The following is a 24687-nucleotide window of genomic DNA, read 5'->3' as shown; positions in this document are numbered from 1 at the left end:
CGTCCGGAGCCTGTGCTCCGCAACGGGAGAGGCCACAACAGTGAGAGGCCCGCATACCGCAAAAAAAAAAAAAAAAAAAAAGATAAATGGCATTTAAAGGAATAAACGCTGGTATTCCCAATACAGAGATGGTAACAGGTAGGAAGAAGTGGGTCGGAGAACAAACACACTGAGGGCAATGAACGTTACCACTTGGGGTGTCCCTCGGTGCAGCTGGCAAGAAAATTCTTGTGGCTTAGCCAGATGGGAAATTCCCCCGACAGGCAAAGTTCCAGGTAACTATAGCTGCGTAACAAACTGCCTCAAACGCCAGTGGCTTAACACAACGATTTATTCTAACATTTATATGGTCAAGGCTTGCTCACGTGGCTTCCTTCATTCAGCACAGGCTGGCTGAGCGGGGTGGTCCAGGACGGCCTTATTCATGCCCTTGGCGGTTGGTGCTGGCTGGCTGATGGGGCACCTCCGTTCAGGGCTAGCCTTGGAAGGAGCACTTTGGCCACATTCTGTTGTCCAAAGCACCAGCAAAGGCAGCCCAGAGTCAAGGGGTGGAGAAATGGACCCCACCTCTTGATGAAAGGAGCCCAAAGAATTTGTGGTCATCTGTTTCAGTCTTCCACAGAAATCAATCTCTCTTTTGGCTTAGAATAGAAACCATCAAGACTTGCATCTTGGAGTAAGAAGCTCCAGTGTTCACAATTTGGTGATGCCGATACGATGACCAGGGCTCCATATAAAGCTACAATAAAGACACAGTGGCCACTTACCCTCTTGATTGAAGTCACTCTGAGTAATTAGTCTTTCTTGGATTATGCAGGTGGGAATGGATTCCGTGCAGTTAGTCCCAGTAGGAGTTTTCCAAGTTATCATTAAAAAGAGCCACGCAATTCTGTTGCCCTTTGCTTATATTACATCTTTCTAAATTCCATTTCTCTGGAATCTGAGGTGGTACAATTTTTCCCCCCTAATTTCCTACCGAAGTGTATTTCAAGAATGGATCCGCCCTCCCTGCTCCTAGACTTCCATCCTGTGGTCATCCTTAACCCCTCTCCTACTTCTTCAGCTTCTCCACTCGATCCTTCTGCTGACACTCAAACACGACCTCCATCTCATCTTCCATCTCTCATGCTGTCTACTCCCCTTCAGAGTTGAGCTTCTTTGTGGAGTTGCTACACATCCAGTATCCATTTCCTCACTTCCCATTTGTTTTCCAACCTACTCCAACATGGATTCTGTCCTGTTATTCCACCAAAAGTGCTTTTTGCAGGGTGAGCAAAATGGGTGAAGATGATTAAAATGTACAAACTTTCAGTTATAAGATAAGTAAGTCCTGGGGATGTAAATGTACAGCATGGTGACTATAAAAATACTGTACTGTATACTTGAAAGTTGCTAAGTGAATATATCTTAAAAGTTCTCATCACGGGCTTCCCTGGTGGCGCAGTGGTTGAGAATCTGCCTGCTAATGCAGGGGACATGGGTTCGAGCCCTGGTCTGGGAAGATCCCACATGCTGCGGAACAACTGGGCCCATGAGCCACAGCTACTGAGCCTGCGCATCTGGAGCCTGTGCTCCAGCAACAAAAGAGGCCTCGATAGTGAGAGGCCTGCGCACCGCGATGAAGAGTGACCCCCCGCTTGCCACAACTAGAGAAAGCCCTCGCACAGAAGTGAAGAACCAACATAGCCAAAAATAAATAAATAAACAAATGTGGGTTTAAAAAAAAAAAAAAAAAAAGTTCTCATCACAAGGAAAAAAAATAACTATGTGTTGATAGATGTTAACTTCTTACAGTGATCACTTTGCAATATATATGAAATCATTATGTTGCACACCTGGAACTAATATAATGTCATATGTCAATTATATCTCAATTAAAAAAATTTTTTTTAAATAATAAAATTCTGTAAATCATTAAAAAAGTACTCAAGGATGATGGAGAATTAGGTCAGCTACTTACTCTCAAATGGTTGGGAGGAGAGGGAAAGCCATTTGTACTATGCTTGCAACTTTGCTGTAAATTTGAGATTGTTTCAAAATAAAAGGGAAATAATATATGTTAGGTGTCTGGCATTGTAATAAAGACTGTGAGCACCCCACCCAGGTCCCCTTTACCCTTAATTCATCATCCATTCTCCAGCTGGTGTGAATGAAGGAGCTAGCAGGCACAGGCACACCAGAGTGATTCACCCTGCCTCCCTGCCCACCAGCCTAACGACTTTGGCTTGGAGGCGGCAACCAATGCCTGACTGGCCTAGGGCTACAATAGTCCCACCTCTTGCCTCAAAGTGGGACAGTGGGACAACTCTGCAGTATAATCCCTCCAGAGCACTCTGTGAGTCAGGCCATGAATTTATCTGAGCGCTCATTCTTCGATGATTCCTTCTGCTTCCCTGACTCCCTTACAGGCTTACCTTAAAGAGCACACTCTCAAAAATCATGTGCATCTGGGTCCTTGTCTCAAGCAGCTTCTAGGGAATCTCAACCAAGCCACTTACACAACAGCTCAGTAAATGATAACTATTGTTACTGGCATCAATGACACCACCATTAGATGCAATACCAATGCATGTATTATAGGTCTTATTTTATAGGTATGTTGAATCTAAGGTCTCCTAACATCCTTATTTCTCCGGAACTATATTATTTTTATATGGAAAGTTTCTCATCAGAAACAACGGCAGAACTCTGAAAAATGTTCACTTTAGGATTCTGCTTGTAGAATTCTTCCATAAAACAAATAAACACCTAAGTGAGGCTGTTGTCCTGATTAAACTTGTTCCATTCCACCCCTTCCAGGAAGACTTTGTGGATTTCCATTCCCAGATGTGCTGCTAAAACTATGGCTTGGCTTGGATTTTGGGATTCCAATTCTCTGATGTCTTAGCAGCAATAGTTCTCAATCAGAGTAATTCATGTTTGCGTCTGTTATCATCTCAATGACTGGATTGTGCTATGACATTTGACATCCTGCAATGCATGGGGCATCACATACAATGAAGGACATCCCAAATTCAGCGTCCAACACACTATCAAATGTCCTGTTGGACATTCATGGAGGTGAAAAACCAGTCTGTAAATATTTGAGCCAAGACCCTATTAAAGAAAAAAAGTGGTTTTGCTAAGGTCACTAGTGCCATTCATGTTGCTAGATCCAGTGGACCTTTCAAGTCCTCATCTACACTTTCAGCTGACTGCCTCCACCTTAAAGACTTTTGTGGGCAATCTTGACATTATCCTGTCTTGGTTTTCCACCAACTCTGCGAACTCTTCAGTCCCCTTAGCCAGCTCCCCCTGCGCTGCCCAGCTCCTAAGTGTTGTAGTTGCTTTGTCTCACACTATACATTCACCATAAGCAACCTCTTTCATTCCCATAGCTTTAGATACCATTTCTGTATACAACTTCAAAATTTGTATTTTTTCATTCCATACATATAACTGTCTGCCTTAGAAACAGGTATGCCCAAAACCCATGCTCCCAAGCTCTTTCCCCCAGGGAACCTCCATGCATCTAGCTTTTTTTTTTTTTTTTTTTTTTTTTTACTAGAAATCCTTTCTTTGTGACCGCCTGGAGGGGTGGGATCGGGAGGGTGGGAGGGAGGGAGATGCATGAGATAAGGGCTCTGGGAACAGATGTATATGTAAAACTGATTCACTTTCTTATAAAGCAGAAACTAATAAAAAAAATAAAATAAAATAAACTTTATCCAAAGAACACATTATTTACATTTAATATGCTCATTTATCTAGGAGACCCAAAAGAACCCACAGATAAACTAGCAGGAACTAATAAGACGGTTCAACAAGGCACACACACACAAGATCAATAAATTTTAAAAATCAATCAGGCTCCTCTACACTGGCGATAACAAATTAGAAACTGTAAAAGAAAATAAGAAAAAAAGAAGATCTAAAAAGAGTCACAAGAGCCATATAAATTATTTAGAGCTAAGCATACGTAGAAGGCAATATAACTAACAAACTGAGTACGAACAGTTAAACTCCGCCCAACCCAAGGTTAGGAAAAGACTGTTGTTACTTTATGAGAACAGACCCTCTTCTTAAGGAGCAGATCAGTAAGTGAGAGTGAATCAAAGAAACACAGCATTTGAAAAGTCAGCTAGTCCAAGCCTCTTGATCGCACATACAGAAGCTGAAGCCCAGATAGCTTGAGTTACTTGGTAAAGGGCCCAATGTCCTGACTCAAAGACTAGCATTTTTCACTCAGTCGCAACACACAATCAAATGCAGTACCTTGGAAAGAGATGGGTAAAAAATGAAGAATTATATAGTTCCTCATCTTTAAGTACAGAAATAGCTGTGACAAAATTACACGTATTGAGGGAAAATTGAAGTGCAGAGTTTAAAATGTCAATAATCCACAGGGAAACTGGAGACCATTTAAAATATTCATATTAAATCTCTCTAGAAAAGACATTAAAAGGTCTCCAATCAAAATGTGAATTTTATAATAGACATGGTATGATACAATTTATAATAGATATGGTATGAACCTTTCCCTTTCACGGGAAAGCTTCGGCTGGGAAAAAGGAATTGTTCTTGAAAATGGGGCCTGTGCTATTGCAGACACTGTGCTCAACCTAGGTCCACCGAATGCTCTGATGTAATCACTGAGGTCACAGAATTCCACTGTGCGCCTGGCAACCTTGCAAATATAACAGCCCTGGTGAGCACTAGGCAGTACTGCTGGTTCACTAAGTGGTACAAGTTTTTCAGCCATTTAGGAGACTTGACTATTTTTGTTTGTATTGAATCATTTCAACGGATTGCCCAAGAGCCAAGAAGGGCCAACCTGTAGGGAAGAGGAGGAGTTGGACATCTCTTGAAGCATCTTCTAAGGGAGACTTCTAGTTGCTACGATGAAACGGCGACAGAAGAGGAAACATCTGGAAAATGAAGAGTCCCAGGAAACTGCCGAGAACGGAGGAGGTATGTGGGGGGCAACTTGGCTGGGGCACATGGGTTTCTGCCAAACTGAAGCTTCTCTAGGAAGAGGGGGACTGAGAACGTGTCACCTGTGAAGCAGGGAGCGAGAGACCTTGTCTCACTGATGCTGCCGTATCTATCCGGAGGGCCCCTGGGGTGTGAGACGGCACAGAATGGCCAGATACCCCCTGGGAGATGGGAGGTCAGCTCCGCTGGTCTGACGACTCTCTCCTAGGGCAGCCGGGCCTGGAGCTTTGTCGGACTCACAGCAGGCTGCATCCTGCTTGCACAGACCTAGAGGTGCAGCTTTTCTCAGTCCCCGATTTCTCTCTTATTCTCTTGGATCTTTCCCTGGGGTCATGAGGTGGGGGATGTGAAGGATGCAAGGATGCTGAGAGAGACCCATGAGTTGCTTGGCCTCTTTTACCAAAGTGGAAAGAGAAGCCCCATGAGTTGAAGGCCCTGTTGAAAAATATCTTGACAAGTGGAATGCACTTTGAAAGAAGATTGTTTGTCTAGGGATGGTGTCATATTGAAAGCAAGGAGGTTTTATTCCTTCAACAGGAAGAATTTCCCAAAGGAGATCAAGGGAAGGGAAGGGTTTTCCAGAGACTGAGACCCAGTGAGCAGGGGTGAGAAATGGCCTCAGGGTCCTGCGGGGAGCTCTGAGAGCCACGGGCCACGTGGTGCCTGCGTGCATTAAATGTAGGCGAGTAGCTTGCCCTGGGAGAGGGGTGGTCACCCCAGAGCTCCAGCTAGAGGCCTCTGCCCCAGATTAGAGCCCAGTAGCTCCTACCAGGCCCAGGGCCCTGGAGACTGTAGGATGGGCCCTGGGAATGGAGCTCTAGACAGCAGGCAGATTTCCAGGCAGTGGCTGGGACAGGCTGGGGAAGGCAATGACTGCCCCTGACCATTCAGAATATTTTTCTCTATGTTCCTGTGTGGGTGTGTGTGTGTGAGTGTGTGTGTGTGGGGAGGGGGTAGTGCAGAGAAGAGCGGGATGAATGGGGGTAGAGTGCTTACCAGATATAAAGTCTGCGTGGTAAAGTTCTTGTCACCCTGCCTGGACCTGGCTGACACTCGGTGTACATAAGAGTGTATACAGAATTCTTGTTAGGGGTGTTTTATGAGACAGTAACTCATACACCCATGTATACTCTGATACAGCAAAAATAACACACACCCCACATATAACTTCCTTATTAAACCACACACAGCACATGGAGGTATATACACGCATCCCTCCTATACTACGTTCTCATACAACCCACCTGTATCACAATCCTCTCCTCCAACACCAAACGCTGGAGATGAGATATATATATAGACACACACACTATATATATAGGACACACACACACACACACTATATATATATATATATATATATATATATATATATATATATATATATATATATATAATATGTATCTCCACAACTCTCGCACAAACACAGCTAACTTCAGCCATCGCTAAATACCTCTGTAAGAACCAGTCACGTGTCATACACACCACACTTGTAACACATTCTTGAGTAATGCCAGACCCGCTTTGTACAAACCACAGTAAACCACAGTCTCAGTAACCCATGTCAGGATTGCCAGAGAAAATATGGGCTATCCAGTTCAATTTGAATTCCAGATAAACAACAAGTAATTTTTCAGTATCCGTATGTCCCACATATTGTATGGGCCATACTTACACTAAAACTAAGTAAGAACAAATACTGCATGGGAATACTTACACTAAAAAATTATTCTGGGTTTATCTGAAACTGAAATTTAACTGGGTGCCTTGTATTCTTGTTCGCTAAGTCTGGCAACCCTTATGTACTTACCACCAGCTGATGTATTATATATTTATTGTAGTTTTGTTTAGTGTGTGTCTTCCCCTACTAGAATGTGCAGCGTTACCAGAGACTACAACAATGGAAGAGTGCCGGATACACAGGAGTAGCTGCTTACTGAATCTTGGTGAATGAATGAATGAACACGCACCATAAATACAAGCCACACCATGTAATGAGGAAAAGTTACATGTCCCAGAATTCCTGACTTGTGAACAGAAAAAATGCACACAAAGGCCACAGACACAGATAGACACATCTGCACTGTGCTCCCCATGCCAACCCCACACTTACCACAGACTTAACTGATACACATCACTCACTCTTCCCACACACTCACAGTCACCACCGAGGCCTACATTACCAACTAGACAGTGAGAGAATAAGTATTGATTGGAATTAAATCCTGGAGGATCCACTGGGAACCACACTCTCAACTGTGTGTATTCACTGCACCTGACACGTGCCAGACACTCCGTAAATACTTCTGGACAGAGGACTGATGAACCCACCCTGAGCCTTTCATTCCTCCCTCAGGAATCTCGAAGTCACAAGAAGATCCCCCTCACCTTGGATCCACTGTGGTGGCCCAAGGCTGCAGCCCAGGGGCAGGGGAGGTCTCCTCTGCCTCTACATTCTTCTCCTGTGCTTCTTCTCTGCGCAAGCTCATCTACGCTGGTAAGGGCGCGGGGCTCCTCAGGTGAGGGGGTGCTTGGCTGTGAGGCAGGAGGCACACAGATCCCAGGGAGGCTGAGAGGAAACCCAGGGTCATCAGAGGTGATGAGGGCTCTGTGGAGGAGCCTGGGAAGGATGGCTGAGCTGTTACGAGGGCATGGATCCCAGCTGAGTCTGGGGCGGGGGTGTGTGAATCCTGGTACCACCATGGTAGGGAAGTCAAGGAGCAGGGGCCGGAAAGGTCTGGGCTTGAGGTGGAGGGAAGAGGGACCAGATTAAGCATCTTCAGAAGAAAATGTAGGCTTTGTCTTTGCCTTTGCTTCCAGAGAAGGACAGAGTTCTGCATCATACACCTCCAGCCTGAGAGCAGGACCATCCAGCTCAGGTCCACACAGCTCACACATACATCCGCCCTCCAGGCACAGCCCTTCTCAGTGCACACAGAAACCCCAAGCACCACAGCCCCATTCCACAAGGAATGCACCACCGATATTCCCAAACTCACACTCCTCGTCGTACACGCATCCAGCCGCATCCCTCACATACCACAGCCCTCACCACCATACTCCACACCCCTGTATACAGACACCGCTCCAGTATCCCCCCCACGCACATGAAAAGCCCACAGATGACACCAGATACACCACTCCGTCCTACGGCCAACAGACACCAAGCTCACGACATAGCTACGTCATGCAAATGTCCCTCTCTCGTCTACCACACCTGCTCCCTCAGGTTCCGGCATGGCCCATGCATGTTATTATGCTTTTAATTTCCTTTTTCAGGAATCCGGAGATCACATCGAGACACTGCCCAGCCTACAGCACCCCTAGCCCAGGTTCAGGAAAAAGGGGAGACCGCTGCCCCATCACACTGTGTTTCCTCCTCACTCTCTTCACCCTGTAAGAACTATCTGCACCCAGACAAAGAGGAAAGGGGCATGAAAATATACTACATGCAGGTACAAGTGAACAAGGGTGTCGCTGTCTCCTGGAAGACAAACCAACCCTTGGAGTTGCCTGAAAAGCAGCTGAGGATAGAAGAAGTGACCCTTCCTGAGGATGCATGCGCAGTAGCCACCGACCCCTCTTCTGATGTGTCCACCGAAAGCCTCCTGTCTGACAGTGAGCCCACTGGGGAGGAGAAAGAGTATGAGGAAAGGGCAGAGCCAGGCAGCCCATCAGGGTCACCTGCAGTCCAGGAGACAACCAGGGCCAAGACACCGGACTGGATGGTGACCATGGAGACCGGCTTCAGGTGCATGGCCTGCTGCCGGGTCTTCCCCACCTTGGAGATCCTCCAGCAGCACGTGAAGTTCGGCGTCCTGCAGGGCTTCAGCTGCCGTGTCTTTCATCTCACCATGGACCAGCTGATGGGCAATGTGGAATCCGAGAGCACCCCTGAGGAGGAGGGCAGTGTGGAACCCGAGACCACCTCTGAGGATGAGGAGGATGAGGAGGATGAGGAGGACGAGGAGGACGAGGAGGACGAGGAGGACGAGGAGGACGAGGAAGAGAAGGTAGAAGGCCCCAGCCCAAAGAGACCCCGCAGGCAGGCTGTTTTCGCTCTTTTGAGTTCCACACAGCAACTGAGATTCATGGGACAGAAGATCCTGGAGACGGTGTGGCCTTGGAAGAGGTAAGGCTTGAGGCTGGCAGTCTTCTGAGCCTATGTCACGAGGGCCCAGAGGAGTCTAAGGGAAGGGGCCGCACACATGTGCTGGTTGACCTAATGGCTCTGCAGTTGCATCAAATGGGACACACCCAGCACTAACAAAGGCATTGAGCTCTGTTGACGTAAACAAGAAGGTGGAGCCTTTTCCTAGGAGTTTTCTCAGGGTCTGCACGATGGACCTCAACTCTTAGAGGACGTACCGCCAGCAGCTCCTTCTCGGCAGAGAGAGCCAGGAGTGGTCTCAAGAGAGGACGGGGGCCCTTGCAGGACCAGAACTTTGAGGTCTGAGAGCCTTGGGCCTGAGCCGAGATCTCACCCTGACCACTGTACCTAGCCTTCTGTGACAAAGGGGAATATGAAAGAGAGTCACGTGGAAATGAGGTCCCCCGAGATATGGAAGTGTTCCAGAACCTTCGTTGCGTGGTAGTTGATCTGGAGCCAAGCTCACTGTGGTGTGCGTGGCTCTGAGCATTAAGGCAATGCTGGAGGGTAACCCTGACCAGCAGAGCTTGGAGTGCTTCTTGTCTCTTCCTGTCCTACCTCATTTGTTTTATCCCTTCCAGGGAGAAGAAAGGACCCTCGGGAGAGTAGCAGACAGAATGCCGTGGTCTGAAGGAGGATGAAGGGACCGGCACTCAGTCTAACATCATATGACAATAGAAGCGTCCTAGGCAATAAAGGGCATTTTCCAAACCTTTCCTGGAGCTTTTATTTAATGACATTTTTCTATCTATGCATCTATCTGTCATCTACATCTGTATCTTTCAAGGTTTGTGAACAAGCTTTCACATAAGCACTAGAGACGTCCGCCAGCATTTTCCAGAAGAGGCCTGCAAATTGCTGGGGACTCCTCACAAATAGGGAACGGCCACAACCCCTGCCACACAGACTATGCGCGTGGCCCTCCTGACGTACTCCCACTCTCTCTCTGAATTTCCCAACGTCTGAGATGAGGGTGCTGGCTGGAGGCAATGATCACGTGCAGGCTGAATCTTCTCCAGATTCTGATTCTCTTCCTGGGCATATCGTCCTCAAGCACAGTCTCCATGTCCCTGGCCACACTGATCTCTCTCCTTCAGTCCTTCCCTCCCTCCCTCTCCTGCCTCCCAGTGCAGAGAATACTTTTTTTGCATTTGAGACGACATTTATTTTTGGTTCACAGAATTCTCACCTGTTCTACTGTGGCCTCCGTTGTGAACATTCCAAAGCTGAGACTTTTCTGTTTTTCTCCCTCATTTCTGCTGAGTCTTTACCTTCCTAATGCAGTGAACTCACAGTGCCTAGCTGACTGGATGGGGAAAAAAATCCAGGGAGCAAAGAGAAATAATAAAAGAATATATCAGTTAATTTTTCATAGTGTTATCCAACTACATATTTTTAAAATTTTGGAACAATATTAGGAATCTTCTCTTTATAAAAAACTGAATTATCGGGCTTCCCTGGTGGAGCAGTGGTTAAGAATATGCCTGCGAATGCAGGGGACATGGGTTCGAGCCCTGGTCTGGGAAGATCCCACGTGCCACGGAGTAACTAAGCCCGCGCGCCACAACTACTGAGCCTGCGCTCTAGAGCCTGTGTGCCACATCTACCGAGCCCACGTGCCACAACTACGGAAGCCTGCGTGCCTAGAGCCCATGCTCCGCAACAAGAGAAGCCACTGCAATGAGAAGCCCGTGCACCACAGCCAAGAGGAGCCCCCGCTCACTGCAACTAGAGAACGCCCGCTAGCAGCAACAAAGACCCAATGCAGCCCAAAATAAATTAATTAATTTTAAAAAATTGAATTAGTTTCAAGGGTACAATGTATAAAAGTACAATAAAAGCCCCCCTTCATAACCCCCCAACCCCACTCTCAAGATGGAATAGATATGCTGTGATACAATTTATAGTCGTAGTACTACTCCTCCTCCCACCACATCCGAAATCCTCTGAGCCCGGTGCAGCAGCTTCCTTTCACAATGCTAGGACCCGCCACAAGACACATGATAATCCCTTTGGACATTTCAAGGAGCGGCACCAAGGGAACAGTACCGGGGAAATGCCACTGACAGCTCAGAATATCCATGGCATTTCTAGAGCCTCGGCACTGCTCTCGCTCTGGGTATGAAGGTCCAAAAAGCACGTCAGAGAATATTCATACTTGTAAACAAGCTCCACCTTTGAAACACAATCTACATAGAAACACATATACAAGCCTGCACGATGGATGAAGCCAACGTCTCCTCCATGATTGACCTTCTGACAACCTTATTGTCTCCTCAACCATAAAAGGTCAACTTCAGACTCACGACCTTGCCTTGTCACCAGAAACATCCAAGCTTGGATCAGTCTTTCTAAGAGCAGGTATTTGCTCTCTGAACTATTAGAGACTTGTCACATACACAGAAGTAAAACAGGATTGTTTCTATCTACCTGGGGACCTGGAGTCTTTCACATTGCTCCTGTTAAAACTCTCAGAGCACCAAAACTTTACCTACAAAGGGTTCAAGCTATGACATTCCCAATTTTCACAAACCTCCTCAGCTCTTGTGAGTCACATGCAGCCAATTCCAGAAATTGGAAACATGGTTGTGAGGATGAAACTGACTTTGGGGCTCCCCTTGGATATGGTCTTCCAGACTTACCAAAAGGCCATTAAGAGGAAGGTTTACCCCACCTCAGGGAAACCCGAGGCAGTACTTGCAGTCAAGGGCTGGCCATGGCTTCTGAGCTACATCCAAAAAGAATTTCATACTGTACCTGGATCTGCTGAAGCCATTTCTGACTGTCCGAGAGCCAGCATGTATCGTTCCTGAACTGCCTCCATTGTGGATCATCAGTAGGGCTGTCACCTTTACTAAATAAAAATACAGGATACCCAGTTAAACTTGAACTTCACATGAATAATAAGTCATCACTTTTAGTATAAGTAGATCCTATGTACTATTTGGGGCATACTTATCTTAAAAATGTACTCGTTGTTTTTCTGACATTCATATTTAACTGAAGAGCCTATATTTTATCTGTCAACCCTACTCAGCAGAAATGATGGAGGCTTATAGAGATCCAAGAGATGCCTCAGAGCATCCTCAGCTTTTATTTCTATGTCCTGGACAGTGAGCCCGAGCTTCCCACTCCCATTAATTGGCTATAATGGAGTATAGTCTCCATTTTAGAGGTTTTGCTACTTGTCATTGTTATTATCTTCCTCTCACAGCAGTGAGAGGCCCGCATATTGCAAAAGAAACACACAAACAAACAAACAAAAAGGAATAAGCTTGAATAATTCCTCCAAATCTCAGTGGTTTAAAACAACAAAGGTTCATTTCCCGCTCGTTGTACATGCCCATCATGGGCTGCCTAGGAGTTCTGCTCTTCGTTTTCCTTATTCCTGCCCCCAGCTTGACAAAGCCACCTCTCTCAGTCATCTTTGTAGAGAGAAAGAATTCTGGAGCCTCACACTGGCAGTGTGAGTTCTCGCCCAAAAGTAACACACATCACTTCCACCCAGAATTGTTGACCACAATCTTATTTTTAGGGAAACCACTGCCCAAAACTGCCTGCCCTGACCAGGCCCGACAGTAACCACTTTCACGAGTTATCTTAAAACAGGAGGTCCTGGTAAGGAACGCGGAACTAACCAACTACCACCAACCGGAAGAATTAGGGAAAGGTCAAAAGGAGAGAGGAGACTCCTGTCCATATGTCCTACCAACCTCCCAGAATCCTTCTCTCTGGAACCTATCTTAGCTGAGCAATGTGTGCACCACCAGAAAGGATCCTGAGTCAGAATGACTGGCCGGAGACAACCCAGAAACTAACCCCATCACCATAAAACCTGAGACTGCGAGCCACATGGCAGAGCAGTTCTCCTGGGTTCCCTTCCCCTCCTGCTCTGCACCCGGACACCCCTTCCCAATAAAGTCTGTTGCTTTGTCAGCACGTGTGTCTCCTCAGAAAATTCTTTTCTGAGTGGTAGACAAGAGCCCACTCTTGGGCCCTGGAAGAGGTCCCTCTTCCTGCAACATTATCATGTGTCTCTCCATTTTCTAAACTCCTTAGGCAAAAGTAATTGTGAACAATACTACTGAATAGTACAGAAACCATACAGAAAAATTCTAATCCCTCCCTGTTAAATAGGAGACTTGACAAAACCACCAAGCTATGCATTCACAAAACTGGGTCTAGAACTCACATCTCTTAGGTCATGATTCAGAACCTTTTCCCACTACGCTATATGTTAGGATTTTTACACCAAGACAATGTAGTTGGGTTAATAATGCCTTTCATTTTTTGTTTTTGTTTTTGTTTTTCATAAATGGATTCAGGAGGGAGGCTTTGGAAGCCCCTAAAACACTTGCCTTAAACTGAAAAGCAACTGGAAAATAATCCCACTGCCTTTTGAAATGTTTGACCTAGTAAAGATTAGATGTCTGGGAGGCTTTTATGTTCTGAATATAAGGAATAAAAAGGAAACAATCTTCCTAAGACTTTAGGAAACAGGCGGAAAAACTCTTGACTCCCACTTTGCTATTTTGACTAGCTCGTTGACACTTCAGTTCTTTGACTAATAGCAGTGGCAACAGCTGGAGTTTAGCCAAGATATAAGTATATATAATAGGGTGGCGGCCCCTGCAGAACCACATACCACTGTAGATGCTTTAGCTCAATCCTACTTGCTCATAGGTCTGTGCAAAGTAACAAATGGTTCTGAAACATTTATTCCAAATAGCTTTCTTATTATTACTTTAAAGATAACTTGGCTGCCAAATACTTGCTCCCTGGTGAAAAAGAATGCATATATGGGAGGAGGATTTATGTATCAAGATATGCTGCTTATTTCCCTCCTGCTGATACAATGCACATCTAATGAATTAGAGATAATCTTCCTCTCTTCCCCAAATTATAGATAAATGAGTATGTCGTTTCTCCCTCCCTTCAATTCATCCTGGTCATAGTTATTTTCTTTAAGACTATTATTCCCCTGCTTAAATCTTAAATGGCTTCCCAATGCGAGAAGAAGAAAACCGAAAAGAGTCAACCGAACGTTCAAAGCCCCGTAGGGTTGAAGACCCTGCCGAGTTTTCCAGACTAAGCGTAACACTCACCTTCCCGCCTCCACTCAACTAGGCCAGACTTCCCTCCCTCCATCAGAGGACAGGCGCTTGCTCAACTCATTTCTTTCAAGAGTATAATTTTTCAAAGTACAAATTGTTTTTAAGTTCAATTAAAATCCCACTTTCTACAGGAAGCCCTTCCAGATATCCCAGTGAGAATGGACCACACATTTTCCCAGCATGTTAGTTGTACCTCTGTGATAACTCTTTTCACATCCTTCAATCGGGCAGACTCTTAATGAATGCGTCTGATTTCCCCCACAACATAGAGTAGGAGCCCTTGGAAAGTAAGACGCCATGATTCCTTATCTCTGGATTTTCCACATCTCCTTGCACTGAGTATGATCCCTAGCAGGACCCTGTGGGCTCCTGGGCACAAAGCCTGTATCGGTGTCCCCCATTTCTTGATTACAGGAAATAGGCTTCATTCAGCCTCCATGACCTTCCCTGAGTGCCAAGGAGCAGGTTCAAACAGTTGCTAATTAGAGAAGGGAGGGGATGCGAGACAAGGGAGGAATAGTCACAAGAAACACTAGTGCAGCCTTCGGGCAGGGTCTTGGTTCCCCCTTAAGGGATACACATAACAATATCTTTGAGCTGTTTTGCAGATACTGAAACCCCCACTAGGTGGGAGAAGTTAATGGTGTGCTACCCACAAACACGCAGACCCCAGAACCAGTTGGAACCGTAAGGTTGATGATGCTGACACCCACTTACCTCACCACCAACCAATCAGAGAAATGTCCATGAGCTGATCATACTCTCCTCTTTGAACGATTACTATAAAACTCCTCACTACCCTCTCCAGGTCAGGGACGCAGAGTTTTGAGGGCAATCGCCTGCTCTAGCCCCCTTTGCCTGGCAAAGCAATAAAGCTATTCTTTTCTACTTCACCCACAACTCTGTCTTGAGATTTAATTCAGTGTCAGGGTACGGAGGCCGGATTCGGCTTCAAGTATGAGCTCCCCTACTTGCTCCTCTATCCCGCAAAAAAAAAAAACAAAAGCTTAAATAAATTACCAAAGTACTGGATCTTCTTCCTCCCTAGGCAAAACAATGTCCTGACCAGTGGCCTCTCTTCCTTTTCCCCATACCAGCACAGGAATGCCATCTCTGCATTTATGCTTGCCTGTCACCATGTTCATGTAACTGAACAAAAGTGACAGCCCTCGGGCTTCCCTGGTGGCGCAGTGGTTGGGAGTCCGCCTGCCGATGCACGGGACACGGGTTCGTGCCCCGGTCCGGGAGCATCCCGCATGCCGCGGGGCCGCTGGGCCCGTGAGCCACGGCCGCTGGGCCTGCACGTCCGGAGCCTGTGCTCCGCAACGGGAGAGGCCACAACAGGGAGAGGCCCGCGTACCGCAAAAAACAAAAAAAGTGACAGCCCTGTTCATCCCATGTCCTGTGTAATCCACCCAACTCCCTTCGTCTCCATCTAAAACTATTTTTTACACTGCCTAAAATTTAACCATAGAGAATCAGGACTTTGAATGTTTACCCTTCAAAGATTTTTATTAAAATACAAGTAACCTCATGAGAAGTGGTGCCTTAACTTAAACCATCATCAGCCACTGTTTTAGCAAGGACTAGGGGAAAACAGGCTGAGAATTGGGCCATTTTTTAATGGCATTGGAAATGTAGAGACAGGAAGAAGAAGAAATGGTATCTGATCAGGAGGTAGATGTTGGGGAGGTGGTGAAAAAGTACTAAAAATAAATATTCCACTTCCTCATAAATTTGCAACAGACAAAATCTTCCTGAGCTGGTGCCCCTGTGTGAAGCAATGTATTAAGGACATAAGACATAGAGATCCACTGCAAATTAATCATGTTAATAAACTGAGCTGAGACTCAGAGAGTTCAAATAACTAGGGTTGAGAAGAATATTCGAAGTTTACTTTTTAAAGGAGCCCAGAGATTGAGGTAAAACCCACAGCTGTAAAGAACACCTTTGCATCAAGGACTTAGCTTCTACGTATGAATTGTAAGTAAGGGAAGCAGCCTTAGAAAGCAGAATCAGATGACTACTGGTGCCTAGGAAAACCTCTGGCCTAAAGAAGTCATCTGAAGTTAGCCCCATCTTCCTCTAAACCCATTTGGTAGGGTTTTGAAAATCTCCTCCATGAACATAATACACTTGACATGAATTCATGGAAGTAAATGAGGTTAACAGGATCTGACCAACACCTTAGTGTCTCTTCCAAAGGATGGGCAGTGTATCCATAATGAGGAAAGGGATATGAAATGCTCACAAATCCCATGATGAAAATGCCTCTTGGTCTATAAATCATGTTTCCCTGCTGTTCATAGCTCTGAAAACGATTAGAGAGAAACCTACTCCTGGGTGTGACAACTGGGGTCACTGAAGATTAGATGTTGCCATGAGCCCACAGAGTCTGCCCTGCAGAAAGCAGTAAAATGATCAAACCCCCACTCCTTCTGCTGGAATATTTACTGTTGACACAAGAGTTCAGCTGTAGACTATGAGCAAAAACCTTCTGTCAATCACTTTCAGTCCTTAATTGGATAAAAAGAGCTAGAGATCTTTCAAAACAGTTGAAGACTGCTACTTGACAGGGGGGGCTGGGAGTAGTGCAACTGGCATATGGGTAATTTTTAAGGCTACTTTTAAGTGTGAAGCCCTTTGACTGGTTCTCTGTCTCATGGGTATCCCAAAATTTCCATCTCACTGAAATTTGGAAAAGAATTCAGGTTCTGTCTTTCCCCAGAGAGGGGAGGCAGCCACAAGCTTTACAAACCTAGCGTTGGTACATACAGCGAAGTTAGATTCGCTTACTATTGGAGCCTGACAATACTTGATACCTGATAAAAATCACTGTCAAATAACATTTATAAGAACCCAATTGCATGAGATGGGGTACGATGTTGAGGATCACAAGCAGTTACAGCAAAGGCCTCCAGGTGCCCAGAGTTTAGGGCAAGCAAATGAGTATATAGGAAAGGCAAAATTTAAAAATGGCAGACCAAATTTGAATGGACCAAGTAACTGCTTTGCCATTGTACATTCTTCCTATTCCCCGTCACCCATCCATCTATCCATCCCCCCAAAACATACCCCAACCCTAGTGACAAAGGTGGAGGCAAAGCCTGGAAGGACAGTCCACAGGTACTGAGATGCTCAGGGTTGGGAAGGACTTTGATGCTTGTGAAATCCAATCCACGGTACCTTTGAATTTCCTCTGCCATGGCTCCACCAAGTAATTACTTGGCACATGTCCTAGGACCTTCAGGGACTGGGAATCCACCACTTTCTAAAACAACAACAAAACTCAACATATTTAGGCAGATAGAACAAAAAATTCTTCCTTGTAAGGACAAATCCACTTCCCCAGAGCCTGTGGCTTCTGGTTGCAGCTTTTAGGGCCACAGAGAAAAAAAAAATCAACATTCCTCTTCCACAAGACAATCCTTCTAATATTTGAAGACTGTTATCTCAGCCCTTCAAGTCTTTTCTTCAGCTGCACAGCCCTATTTCCCTAAACGTCCAGATTTCATTTCCACATTGTGATCCAAACTTTCTCCTGAATGTGGGTCCTAGTTGCTTTATATTTATCTTAGTCTACAGTCCCCAGAACTTAACACAGTATTCCAACTAAGGTCTGACCAAGGCAAAGCAGAGTGGGGTTCTTACCTCCCCCGCCAGAGGTACTTCTCTTAAGACTGGCTTTTTGGTAGCCACATCAAACTGCTAACTCCTACTGAGCTGATACAGCCACTTTAAAGTAGCCAAGTCATACTTCAAAACCATTATTTCTCACCAAGTAATGGGGCTATCTGGGTTATCCAGACCTCTTCTATCCCTCACCCAAAGACCATCCATAAGCCTCACCCCACCAACATAAAAGCACAAGAAATGGGTAAAGTTTTCTGTTTTGTACTTTCCTTGGAAAAAGCTGAAAATTATTTGATTCGCCCAAGACTCCTCAAAATACCCCAGGTCAGGGGCTTCCCCGGTGGCGCAGTGGTTGAGAGTACGCCTGCCGACGCAGGGGACACGGGTTCATGCCCCGGTCCGGGAAGATCCCACATGCCGCGGAGCGGCTGGGCCCGTGAGCCATGGCCGCTGAGCCTGCACGTCCGGAGCCTGTGCCCCGCAACGGGAGAGGCCACAACAGTGAGAGGCCCGCATACCAGAAAAAAAAAAAAAAATAGGTGCATAAGTTTGCAGGAACATGATAAAGCAATTAAAAGTGAATGTTAGCTAGTATTAAATGAAAAAAACAATTTAAAACTGTATCTATGTTATAAATACAAATACACATCCATGAATACATATGATGAAGAGATTACAGAAATATAAAAGCAGCTAATTTGTAAGCAGGTAAGCAGTAGACTGGAAGATGTCCTTCATTTCCCTTAATTTTTCTTTTACTTGTAAAATAAAAAAATGATGAAATAAAACAAAAATTAAAACCGAAACCAATTAAATTTAACAGGAATTTTAAAAAAAGCACACATGGCACACTCAGGTCCTCATATGCTTAGACTCTCCTTGAAAGAGAAAACCCATAGGGAACTATACCCAATATTTCGTAATAACCTATAAGGGAAAAGAATCTGAAAATATATGTATATATATGTATAACTGAATCACTTTGCTGTACACCTGAAATTAATACATTGTAAATCAACTATACTCCAATCAAAAAAAAAAAAGAAAAAGAAAAAAAAGAGGAAAACCTGTGTCCAACCTGAGTACAAAAATGGCGTTTTTAACAGCAAGAAAGGCAAGCTCTACTCACCTGGAATGTGCTCATTTTCTCTCTCCTTCTGGGGCAGTGCAGAGTCCTAGCAAGACAGACAGGGCAAGAAGAAGTCAAACTGGAAACTGGTTTAAAGAAAAAGAAGTCACTAACCCACGTGGTGCTCATTGTGAATTACCAAGGCTCCCAGTCCTCGGGGTGGCTACAGCTGATTAGGCTTGATGAGCAGAGCCCCACGCAGATACCAGATGCCCCCGTGAACCCCCTCAGTGGCTGTGTGAGGAATGACCTGCCCAGCCATACACAGTGGCCCCCTCACAGTGTGCCTGCAGCTTCCACAGGGGTCATTCTTATTCTGGGTATGGGGTAAACAGAGACCATGTAAGTCAGAGTAGGTTTTGGAGTCAATATGCATGGGCTCTGATCAGGCTACGCCATTCACTAGCAGTGTCACCCTGGGCAAATTATTCACACCTCTTCGCCTCAGTTCTGTCCTCTGCCAGTAGGGGAGAACACGGGCATCCACCTCGTGAGATCGTCATAAGGTAGGAAGCTCTGAGAACACCACTGTCAGGGTTTCTTATTTCTTAGCAACTGCGGTAAAGCAGATGATATTTTAGTTAGAAATTATCCTTAGAGATGTGATTTCTACCAACAGAAGACTGTCAGACATGTGGAGGTCGTACGTTGTTGCCCTGTTATGGGAGAGTCTTTATAGACTTCTGAAAATCTCTGCTTGTCTTCCTGAAGATTTTGTGACTGCAACAATAATATTTAAATTGACATGGACAACTTTTTACAAAAGGTATAAAAATACGTTAAGTTTCTTTTTAAACAGGAAGTACCCTTTTGACAATTATGCACAGAGGTAAAGAGAACTAATAAAAGCCAGGATTCTGCAACAACAATAAAAAATAGTTTGACAGTCCATACCTAATTCAAATGAAAAAAGACAGGAATCTGAATTGTAATTATATCATTATAAATATAGGAAAGTTTAAGAAATAAATGGGAGACTTCCCTGGTGGTACAGTGGATAAGACTCCACATTCCCAATGCAGGGGGCCCGGGTTCGATCTAGTACAAAAGATGGCAATGATTCCACTCCCCAAAGCTTGGGAGAGAGATATCTTCACAACTTCTAACGACCTCCCTTTTGACTCTACACTTGCTAGCTGTCTTCTGCTCAATTCAGGATTCTGAAAGGGGCCCTGACAGTTGACAATAATTAGTGGGGGAATAAAATCATTGGACTAAGTAGGCCTTTGGTGAATCCAGCTCAGTTTTATCTGTGACATCCAGCAGGGTCAATTTCCTCGGCCTCAGTTTCCAGAAAAGACCCTCTCTTGAGCTTCTCGAATTTTCACGTGCATGTGAATTACTGCGGGATCTTGTTGGAATGCAGCCTCCTGGACCCCCTACGCAGAAATTATAAATCAGAAGGTCTCGAATGGGGCTCCAGGCTGGGCATTTCCATCCAAGTGATGCCAATGCCGCTGGTTTGTGGACCACAACTTGAGTAGCACTGCAGTGTAACATCAGTCCCACAAAAAACAGCCTCCACGACACAGAAACATACACAAAGAGTAACCAGACAAAAAGGCACTAAAACATTAACAACTGTTATCTTTACATCCTAAAGTTACAGATAATTAAAATTGTTCTTTATGTATATATCTGCATTTTTCCATAATGATTATGCTACTTCTATGATATACATATTATTTGAAATAAAATAAATGACCCAGTTGAGAAAACTATCTTAAACACTCATAAAATAGCCTAAACCTTGCTCTCAAGGTCCCCACAATTAAGTCCCAACCTCCTTTCATGATATGATTCTAGCCAGTACCCTATGCTCAAAGAGAATATACCAAAGGGATTAGCAAACTCAGCTGCTGGACTCAAACTGCCTGGGTCCCAACCCCAGCTCTGCCTCCTACCATCTGGGTGAGGATGGGCCAACAGGGTTGTGTTCCCTGCCCCCAGCTCCTCAGCCTTAAAGTAGAGAAAACAGCAGTACCGATTCACAGGGCCACCGCCTGATGGAAATATGTTCATTTGCATAAAGCTTTTAGAATGGAAATTAGTGACCAAGGCTCAGTTATCATCGTTACCCATGTCTCATACGTTCTACAATTTATAGGAATATCTTAAGTAGAAGAATGCCAAGTCCTACTCACGTGGGGCTCTGTTGCCTCTTCCTCCGTGCAGTGCTTTTTGAGAAGCCAGGGCTGGGGAAGGAAAGGAGACTGTGAAATACCAGGGCTGTGTTTCCATCCCCACTAATTCATACCGCACCCCCTTCCGCCCCCGTACCAGCTACAAGTCCTCTCCTTCCAAAACAGGCCAGGAGTCCAGGACAATTCAGCTTCCTGGGCTCACAGAATCCCGCTGCAAAATGGGTGCCTCCCGAATTAGCGTAGTATTAATACCAACAATGTATCAGGCAGTTGTAGACCTTTTACTTGTGCTATCTCGTTTCTCCTCACAACACTATATTAACAAGGCATTCCTTTTTCCCCCCTTTTACCGAACAGCAACGGAGGCACAGAGGAGTTAAGCAACTCACCCAGTGTGACGCCGTATGAAGCGGTAGGGCTAGCTCATAGGTGGGGGACGGGGTCAGGTTAGGGGTGAAGAAAACCGGGGAGACCCTCAAACCCCAGGAGGCACGACCTGAGCCCACCCCATCCCGGCTACGTTACCAAACGCAAAGAAGCTCCGCCCGCGGGACGTACATCACCACTCCAGGCCCTCAAACCTCCGCTTTTAGCCGCTCCTCCTCTTTCTCCCCAAATGAAAGGTCTGCAAAGGGGAAGCTTGAATGGGTCGTGAAGAGCGGACCTGAAACACCGTCACCCGGCAAAACATGGCTGCTACGTGTCCTCCTGGGGCGGAAGTGCCTGCGACTAACCCGGAACTCCTGGACCATATTTCCCAGAATTCCGCGGGTAAACCTTTACAGCGAGGCGTTACTGTAGCTGCAGTATCTGGGACTACACGAGTTTACGAGCTCTGGACTACATGTCCCAGAATGCAAGGGTGGGTGCGGGGGTGTCTACCGGCACGAGCTCTGGACTACATGTTTTCACTCTGGTTTTCACTTTCCGGAATCCCTGAGAAGGTCTCAGGCCGTCTTGCCGTTCGCCTGTGTAGGCCTCAGAAGAGTGTAGATTCTGTTCATTGAAAGGCGTACAAACTCAGTAGAATTTTGGACGTCTTCAAGAGGCTAAGCGACATAAAAGCATTACCAGCCACGAAGGCTTCCTGGTAAACCCCAAAGAGTTTCACCATTGGAATAAGGGGAGAAGGAAACTGGGCTTTCTTTGGCAGGGACTGAAGCCAAACGCCAAAACACCTCATTCCCTGAAATTGTGTAAAGGTGAACGTGTTTTGTTAGCATCTTACAACCCGTGCGGAAGCAAGGGAAAATCCTTTCTAGAGACAGACATCAACATCCTAGGTCTCAAGTTATTTCTGTAATTATAAAATCTGTGACATTGCTATTTGACCAAGTGAACTCTAAGGGGAAGGAAAAAGCATTACTTGACATACGGAGGGACACTTCACAGTCATAAAAGTTTCAAATTCTCAGAAACTAATAACTTCAGCTGATACTTTATAAAGCAAACATTGACAGAACCATGAAGAGAAACATTCAAATTCATAATTGGATCTGGAGATTGGAACACATACATAGAGGGAAATGTTGAGCCTTAAAAGCATATATTAAAGGTAGAAAGGGGGGCTTCCCTGGTGGCGCAGTGGTTGAGAGTCCGCCTGCCGATGCAGGGGACACGGGTTCGTGCCCCGGTCCGGGAGGATCCCACATGCCGCGGAGCGGCTGGGCCCGTGAGCCATGGCCGCTGAGCCTGGGCGTCCGGAGCCTGTGCTCCGCAACGGGAGAGGCCACAACAGTGAGAGGCCCGCATACAGCAAGGAAAACAAAAACAAAACAAAACAAAACAAATAAAGTAGAAAGGAAGTTGAAAATTGATTCAGAAAACATCCATTTCAGGAAATTAATAAATGAATAATAAAACTGAAGAAGGCAGATGGAAAAATATAAGATCAGATGAATGAAATACAAAAATAAAGTAGATCCCACACACACCCACAAAACAGAAATTAAAGAAAAAAACAAAACAAACAAAAAAAGATCATCCATAGTATAAACAAAGATTTTTTCAAAAATGTGTTCCAAATTCTTTCAGGAAAATGTCCTCCAAGAACTATTCCTGACTTAAGCCAACATAGCACACAGGATTTCTTTCCACTACGAGTAAAGTGAAATCTTGGATATAGCATGATGAAATACGGTAACATGATTAAGTTTTATTTATTCACCTCCTGTTCCCTATGGCACCCTCCACTCCCTTCTCTACCCCGTAAGCTACCATTCTAATTTGTTTGATGTGTTTTCTTTTGGGTGTGTTCTTGTGCAAAATGTGCACTTGTGTATATTTTCAATTCATATAAATAATATTGTGTCATAAAATTCATTCTGGTGTTTATTTCCTTCATTCAGGAGTATATTTTTAAGATTCACCCATCCAGGCTTCCCTGGTGGCACAGTGGTTGAGAGTCTGCCTGCCGATGCAGGGGACGCGGGTTCATGCCCCAGTCTGGGAAAATCCCACATGCCGTGGAGCGGCTGGGCCCGTGAGCCATGGCTGCTGAGCCTGCACGTCCGGAGCCTGTGCTCCGCAGCGGGAGAGGCCACAACAGCGAGAGGCCCACGTACCGCAGAAAAACAAACAAACAAAAAAAACATTCACCCATCTATCTAATTTGTTTCATAGAGTTCCATTTTCTGCACCCACATTTTACCTGTACTCTTCCAACTGCCATGCCAATGATAATAAAATAAACATCTTCTTACATTTGTTTATAGACGTATCTGAGAATTTCTTTGGAATACATACCCGAGTGAAATTATTTCATAGCAAATATGTATACTTTAATAATATAGCCAGATTGACTTCCTGAACGGCTACACCAGTCCAGATTACCAAAGAGTTGCACGTCAGGTTTTTGTGCAACCACTTACCTTCATTTGGACGACTCATCACCGTTTTGCTAGTGTATTAAATGTATAGTAGTATCTTGTTTTAGTTAAATTTCTCTGATTTCTAATAAGTTTGATCTTTTTTTCAAATGCTTGGTAGCTTCATCTATAAGTGTCTACTTAAAACTTTTGCCCCATTTTCTAATGTGGATGCTATCTTTTTCTTCCTCATTTCTATTACATATTCTGATTATTAATACCTTTTCAGTTTTACCAATTACAAGTATCCTTTCCTAATTGGGCACGTGTTTCTAAAATTTTTCTATTGTGTTCTTCATGGAATAGAAATCTTTAATTATAAGATAATAAACCAATAATTTCTTAATATCTGTGCTTCTGAAACTCCTCAGGTGAAAAAATATATTTCTACCTTTTAAAAATTAACTTTCTAGACTTATCTTTCACATGTAGGTCCTTTAAATATTTTGGAGTCGGGCCTCCCTGGTGGCGCAGTGGTTGAGAGTCCGCCTGCCGATGCAGGGGATACGGGTTCGTGCCCCGGTCTGGGAGGATCCCATGTGCCGCGGAGCGGCTGGGCCCGTGGGCCATGGCCGCTGGGCCTGCGCATCCGGAGCCTGTGCTCCGCGGCGGGAGAGGCCACAACAGTGAGAGGCCCGCATACCGCAAAAAGAAAAAATATATATATATATTTTGG

The 24687-nt window shown here is 45.1% G+C and overlaps 2 protein-coding genes across 4 annotated transcripts; one reads left to right on the top strand and one right to left on the bottom strand.

The window, feature by feature from the left end:
* Nucleotides 1-83: 83 nt before the first annotated feature.
* Nucleotides 84-23393, bottom strand: LOC309815323 (uncharacterized protein). Of its 3 annotated transcripts, XM_082642038.1 has the most exons (7): nucleotides 21726-23391; nucleotides 21145-21195; nucleotides 19001-19046; nucleotides 11882-11978; nucleotides 10314-10430; nucleotides 8756-8868; nucleotides 84-739 (listed from the first exon to the last, which is right to left on the bottom strand). In XM_082642038.1, the coding sequence occupies exons 1-5, from the start codon at nucleotides 21894-21896 to the stop codon at nucleotides 10400-10402; spliced, it is 396 nt and encodes a 131-aa protein (XP_082498164.1). In that variant the 5' UTR covers nucleotides 21897-23391; the 3' UTR covers nucleotides 84-739; nucleotides 8756-8868; nucleotides 10314-10399. The 3 variants fall into 3 exon arrangements, 2 of the variants coding, with proteins under 2 accessions (XP_082498164.1, XP_082498163.1); XR_014295842.1 differs by lacking the exon at nucleotides 8756-8868 and having other exon boundaries at nucleotides 21670-23370; XM_082642037.1 differs by lacking the exons at nucleotides 8756-8868; nucleotides 10314-10430 and having other exon boundaries at nucleotides 21726-23393.
* On the top strand, nucleotides 3943-9987 carry LOC309815320 (protein FAM170A-like). Its single transcript, XM_082642033.1, has 3 exons — nucleotides 3943-4950; nucleotides 8254-9106; nucleotides 9706-9987. Exons 1-3 carry the CDS (start codon nucleotides 4881-4883, stop codon nucleotides 9731-9733), a joined length of 951 nt encoding a protein of 316 aa, XP_082498159.1. The 5' UTR covers nucleotides 3943-4880; the 3' UTR covers nucleotides 9734-9987.
* Nucleotides 23394-24687: the final 1294 nt, after the last annotated feature.

Source organism: Mesoplodon mirus, assembly GCF_964341445.2.
Source record: "Mesoplodon mirus genome assembly, chromosome: 14".
NCBI lineage: Eukaryota > Metazoa > Chordata > Mammalia > Artiodactyla > Ziphiidae > Mesoplodon > Mesoplodon mirus.
The sequence above is the reverse complement of the archived record's forward strand: the minus strand, read 5'-3'. Positions and strand labels throughout refer to the sequence as shown.

Coding starts and splice junctions, on each gene's coding strand:
- LOC309815323 (XM_082642037.1), bottom strand. CDS start 21,896: ATGGTCCAGGAGTTCCGGGTTAGTCGCAGGCACTTCCGCCCCAGGAGG. Junction 19,047..21,144: donor AAGAGGCAACAGAGCCCCAC/GTGAGTAGGACT, acceptor CTGTCTTGCTAG/GACTCTGCACTGCCCCAGAA. Junction 740..11,881: donor AATGGCTTCAGCAGATCCAG/GTACAGTATGAA, acceptor TCTTTATTGTAG/CTTTATATGGAGCCCTGGTC.
- LOC309815320 (XM_082642033.1), top strand. CDS start 4,881: ATGAAACGGCGACAGAAGAGGAAACATCTGGAAAATGAAGAGTCCCAG. Junction 4,951..8,253: donor AACTGCCGAGAACGGAGGAG/GTATGTGGGGGG, acceptor TTCCTTTTTCAG/GAATCCGGAGATCACATCGA. Junction 9,107..9,705: donor ACGGTGTGGCCTTGGAAGAG/GTAAGGCTTGAG, acceptor TATCCCTTCCAG/GGAGAAGAAAGGACCCTCGG.